The 6000-nt window shown below is 52.8% G+C and overlaps 1 protein-coding gene across 3 annotated transcripts in view; it reads right to left on the bottom strand.

The window, feature by feature from the left end:
• Positions 1-264: 264 nt before the first annotated feature.
• The window catches only part of Sez6l (seizure related 6 homolog like), a 156915-nt gene continuing 151179 nt past the window's right edge, over positions 265-6000 (bottom strand). For 2 of the 3 annotated variants that reach the window (NM_001415749.1, NM_001415748.1), the window contains exons 16-17: positions 5169-5271; positions 266-2926 (exon numbers count right to left, since the gene is read on the bottom strand). In NM_001415749.1, the coding sequence (NP_001402678.1) occupies positions 2897-2926; positions 5169-5271 (133 nt within the window). In that variant the 3' untranslated portion in view covers positions 266-2896. Of the gene's footprint in view, positions 2927-5168; positions 5272-6000 lie in introns of all 3 variants that reach the window. The other variant, XM_087578551.1, reaches the window with a different exon arrangement.

Here is a 6000-nt window from a genome sequence, read left to right as displayed (position 1 = left end):
ACTCAGGTCGTCGGACCTGGCGGCTCTAACCACTGAACCACCTAACTCTGCTAACTTTGGTCTCTCTTTTTGTAGCAGTTCCCCCGACAGGTCTTGTTCTTAGGGTGCCCGGGGCCACTGCAGAGAAGTCTTGCCTCTCCATCTGAAGTATCAGCACCTGCTACCTCACCCCGATCCCCAGAAACCGGAAACAATCCCCCAGAAACCGGAAACATAGCCCTTGGTGTCACCCAGCAGCTTCAGAGCAAAAACCCAGATCCAGCATTCTTTTACAACTGTTTTATTAAGAGCAATATATACAAAGTGGAAAATGATTTCATTTCGGTTTTTTTTTTCCTAGCTTAGAAAGTTTGCCTTTTTTTTTCTTTAAATTCTCTTTGATGATAAATGAAAGAGCAAGCATCCGAGAAGACGCCTGACTTTGTGGGTGCCGAGTGCCGCACAAGACCGGGCCTGGAGTGCCATCTCACCGGGCCTCATCAAAGACGCAGGAAGGTCACCACCAAAGGAAGAGGTCACTTTGCCTATGGTTCCTGAAGCTACCCATTGGTTCATTGGCGTCTCCATGGTGCCAAATCAGGCTCTAACCTTTCTCCTTCTCCAGGGCTGTGTGTGGATTTCCAGAGTTGTCCCCTGAGGTCTGTGAGTTCTCCAAAGAGCTGTCTTCAAAGGCTCGGGGTGTGATCGCTTGGAAAGATGGCCCTCCCCCCCGCGCCCCTCCCCCACGGCAGAGGTCAGAATGCTTACGCTGGCAAAATGAGTCTACCAAAAGGCAAGCTAAAGGGGGAAGATGAGCTCTGAGCAGAAGAGGGAGGAGCTGTGCGTGTTGACAGTGCTGCCTGCGCCAATCAGTGTGAAGGATGCGCACATTCCGAGACATGTGTCCCCACTGACGTCAGAACAGGGAGGTGCTTGTGGGAGGGTTCACGAGTGTATCCCGTTCGAAAAATATTTAATCCCGATGGGTTCAAATTTCCATCTTATAAAGACAGACAGGGATGGGCCGTCATGAAATGCCTTGGGACTGGCATCTGGTACTTCGTCACTGGTAACATTTTTTTTTAAATCAAACCTTTACATATTACAAATACACAGGTATTTAAAAAAACAAGTCAAAACAAAGACATCAGCATGTTCTTTCAGTCATTGTACATTGTGAGCTCTTGTGATCCACCTCTAGGCTAGAACAACATTTTAAAACACGGCCACACCGACTGTACCACTAAGTCAGAACTGAGACATTGGTCTCCTGTTTAAAAAAAAAAAAACAACATTTTACCCTCCCCCCACCCCCAATAGTCAAGAGATGACTTGGTCAGCTTTAGGGAGCAGGGTTAGAAGGGTGACACACAGTCAGCCTTTATAGAAGGCAAGTGCTTAGTTTCCACAGGAGCATACAGTGGACTAATATCAAACGGCACAGACAGAATTCCCAGGTGACCCAGGGCTGGGGTTGGAAGCATCTTGAATAAGTTCTGCCTCTGGGAGAAAGGGCACATGACTCATAATAGGTCTTTCCACAAGGGGCCCCTGCTCCCTAGAGCCTGTACAGTTTCTCCTCTGGTTCCTCTGTGGGTAGATTAGCTGGGTGACCAGAATGCCCCCTGCCACAACTCCAGCCACAGTGGTCAGACACATACCTGGAGGGAGATGGGTCCATCCTTGCTAGGATGAGGGCTGAGAAGAGGCACTTCCTATAGCCCTGCATCCAGAGAGAGCTTTTTCTTCTTTGAAACCCAGGCATTTAACACAACTACCCTAGACAGCACAGGAGAACACAGGGAGGATCCTCCAGGCTGAATGGCCATGTCTGGCTGCAGAGCACCCCCTGGTCAAGACATAGCCCTCAAGTGATCATCCCCCTATGCCTGTTGTCTCATCCAGAACATAACCCTGACACCTTTCTTTATGACTGTACTTAGAAAATAGTCTTTTGGAGAGTCACAATCTTTAACGAAGGCTAACAGAGAAGTGGCTGAAGGCCGGGAGGGTCTGCTGTTCGGAAACATTTTGTTTTCACTGTGGTTCAGGCTGGACTTTGTGCTGTCTTATCCTAACCCTGTCTAGGAGCCCAGGTGACAATCGGAGCAGACCCTTGGCTTTCAGGTCAGGGCATATCCCTCCCTCCCCCCTGCAGACCTGGGGACTCTGTAGTCCAAGCTGCTTGTGGATTTATGACCCTAGCCTCAGGATGACCATGCCATCTGTGGTGGGCTCCAGTACTCATCTGGTATCCATCCCTCTTTGAAGTCCCCTTCCCCAGGGCCCCTGTGCCTCTTCCCTGATGGTGCTTTGGGCCTAATCATCTTTTAAGAAAGGGTCTGCCTGCTCATCTTGGGCCCAGGGAATTCTGGGAGAATCTCTGCTACCTTTGGAAGGCCATGGGAAGAAGATGGGCTAAGACCTTTTAGAGGAGTTTTAAATCGGAGAACAGGACACAGAATTTGTTTTGGAGGGGGAAATACGGGCTTAAGTACTTAGGCTAAATTCCGCTCCAAGGCAACCCTACAAGACACACTCCGACAACCCCAGGGCTTCCATCTGTCCCGAGAACGCTGTGGTGTGTGGCTGAAGACCATGCAGGACAGTGCAGCCCAAGCCTGGTACGGCTGACCCAACTTGACCTGCTGTTCGTCACTCTGCTTGCCTTGGGAATGGAGGCTTTTGTGTGACCTTAGCTGCAGCCGCAATGTACCAAACTCACCGGTGTCAATGCCTTCAATTTTTAAATATAGTTAAGTACAGCGAAGAAACAGTGTAGCGGAAAGATGGCGGCCACGCTGGGCTGCAACCCAATGCCACAGGGTCTCTGATGAATGTCCGAGGAGGTCCTGACAGTTCACGTCCGTATGTATGTCTGTCTCTAAAGTTCCCCCCCTTTCCGGGGCAGCTCTTGTTAGATGGAAACTTCATACTCTCTCGTTTCCTGCAGGACAGAGCGACACAGATGGGTTAAGCCCTGAGTGGCACAGTGACATCCCAAGGCTTCCAGGGTGCCACACTTCCCTATGTCCCTAGCCTGGGGCCTGGGACCTTACACTGTAGTCTGCGTCTGCTCTGCTCAATCACTGTTACAGGTGTATGGATGAGCTGTGTCGTCTTCTTAGGTCTGAGCTCCCGCCAACACTGTGACCATAGGGATTGAAAACGTGGGGTGGGGGAGGGGGCAGAGCTGATATAGCTGGTCCTCTGGGAACCCCAACCCTCAGATGGGACTAGCATCTCCCTTTGCCTCAGGAAGTGATCTAGCTCTCAGGTGATCGGAACCTCCCCAGCCAATAGGAATCCATCCTTCAAATTCCATCCACCAAGGACCTTTGCCTCTATCTGAGAGGGGAATAAGGACCACACAGCTGTGGCCAGTCCCCTTCTCCACTGCTCCCTGAGCTGGAACCAGGAGCCAATGAAGTCACAGGCTCCTCCTTGGAAGTGCCATAGTCACTTCCCCCGAGGCTAACACAGCTACAGTCACACCAACACTTCCTGGCAGATGGGAAATACCATGGGCAGAATGTGCAGTGTTCTCTTGGTCCCCACCTTCCAAAGGTTAGGCCTGGGTAGGTAGGAGATGGGGGAAGCATCAAGACAGATGTGGAAAAAGCCAAGCTCAGATGACCAGAACCCCGCCCTCAGCTTTAGATTCAACTGGTAACTTCTACCATTCATAAGGGACCCGTCAGAGGTCACAGGCCCCTGGACAATCCAACTCTGGCCTGTTTGCAAGCTCATTCGCTTCCGTGTGTAAACTGCCTCTTTTACTGTTACTACCCACAAATCTCCATGTCCCAGGGACCATGGAGGTGCTGTGAGCCAGGGTGGTGTGAACCCTTCCCCGGCCAAGCTTCGGTCAACTGTGGCTTGTGAGCCCTGAAGCTGAGTGTCCACACACTCGAGGTCAGAGCAGGAAATGGTGGCAGGTCGGTGTGGACAAGGGGCAGGTTTGCCCCTTTCCTAACGGCAGTTGCGACACACTGGCTTGAGGACAGAGCTGTCACACAGCCCTAAGCCTGGAGGTTTCCCGTGTGCACCTTGGATCTTTTCACAAGCTCCGCCTGCCTGACATCTTCTAACCTTTATCCGTGTCTACATCTCAGATTCACGAACTCTTCCTGCCCACCTCAAGGGTCCCCGCCAGGCGGCCACGGAACCTGATAGCTCTTCGTGGTCCTCCTGGATGATGACTAATCAAGACTATGGGCAGGTCTGATGGAGGCTCAGGGAGGCAGGAGGGCTTGGAGGGCTCAGGATGTCAAGTCAAGCCTCTACAGTCTTGTCTGAGCCTCTGTCATCTCGCTGGACCTCCCCGTCCTCCTGAGTCACGGAGAAGAGTCTGAGGGTCACGCGCCCATCGAGTGGTACATCCCACACCACCGTGGATGCCCGTGTGCTCTGCCAGGTTTTTCTGCTCGCCAGAGCGAGTGGTTGTACCTGTAGCTTTACAACCCACTGCGGTTCCTGGCGACGCTGGAAGCTTCTGAGGGAGCTGAAAGGGCCCCGCTGCCTAGTGCAGACATAGCCACCCTCTGCGGCACTCTGGAGCCTGCAGCCGGGCTGTGGCACCCGGCGCATCCAATGCGGGATGGACGCACAAAGCTGGAAGAGGACAGGGAGCTCCCGGGCCCGAACACGTTCTCTGTGTTCCTACTGGCCATCCTGGCCGCACAAGGAGCGGGACTCAAAATGCAAGTCACCTGAGGCCAGCAACACACGCTTCATCTGTAGCTTAACTCCTGATGCACCCAGAGGCCCCAAGAAGTGAGTGAACCTGGCCACCCAGGTTCATAGAAGAGTGCTTTGTTTTCCTGACAGGGAGGCCAAAAGACGCTCTCTCTCTCTGTTTCTCTGTCTCTCTGTCTCTGTCTCTCTCTGTGTCTCTGTCTCTGTCTCTGTCTCTGTCTCTCTCTCTCTCTCTCTGTCAGATCACGTGCTTGTCTGTGAGTGAGGCACGGCTGTAGCATCAGCATCCACGGGAGCCTGCACAGCAGCAGGATTCATGCTGCTTTCAAGAAGTGGAGCTCAGCTAGGCACGGATGCTGCCCCTGGATGCTCCAAGCTGAGTTCTAATTAATCACCAATGAGCAGAACTGGCTTCTCCCAGCACTCTGCTCATTCAGGGATTAGGTCGAGCAAGGGGGAAACCCTCCAGGAGGAGCAGCAGGACCACTTACCCCAGTCTCATAGATGGGGTTGTCGAACTCAGTTTCCACAGTGATCTGGCTGTAGGGATGGGAGTACATGAGGGGCAGGCGGAGGCTGGAATATTGTCGGCACCTGCAAGACAGACAACAGAGCTGCACCTCTGCCCTGCTTCCCCGGAGGGATGGGAGGTTCTGTGAAGGGCATGGGGTACTAGACACAGCCCTGAGCGGGTGGGGTCCCATTGAGGCCAAGCGCTCTCCCCTTGAGACCCCATAGGGCTTCAGCAAGCCAGCCTCGACGCCTCTCTATCTCGATTTGACTTGGGAAGTACTTTATATCTTTCTAACCCTCGTCCTGTGTGGTTAACCCACCACATACTGTGCTGTGGAAGGCAGGGGTGAGGTCTACAAGGACGACTCACACAGCTTTCTCTACCTGCCAGTCTCCCATGTCACTCACTAGCACTTTAAAGTCCGCTCAAAAGCTATACTCAGTATGGTCTTTTCCACCCACCCCACCAGAGCATGCAACCTCTGCTCCGGGTTTCTTCTGTTGATCAACTACCGGTCCTTGCTTTCCTCCCGTGCTTTGGAGAACGGCTACTTTTCCTCACTGGAGTCTGCTTTGCTCACCGTGATGTGCCCAGAGCCCAGAGGCCGCTGGCACAGGGCAGTGGCTCTGAAATCATGTGGTAGATGTGTCTGTGACTGTTCTAGACATGGACACTTTGAGGGCAACTGCTGTGACCTTCAGCACCAGGGATCAACACTTGCATTTGTTTGGTGAAAAGAGGGATGATGGTGGTCCCGGGGAAGCCACAGGGGAACCGGGAGGCACCAAGACGCTCTCTGATCCTGACCG

The sequence above is a fragment of the Rattus norvegicus genome, chromosome 12 (genome assembly GCF_021556685.1).
Source record: "Rattus norvegicus strain SHRSP/BbbUtx chromosome 12, alternate assembly SHRSP_T2T, whole genome shotgun sequence".
In the NCBI taxonomy this organism is placed as follows: Eukaryota; Metazoa; Chordata; class Mammalia; order Rodentia; family Muridae; genus Rattus; species Rattus norvegicus.
The sequence above is the reverse complement of the archived record's forward strand: the minus strand, read 5'-3'. Positions and strand labels throughout refer to the sequence as shown.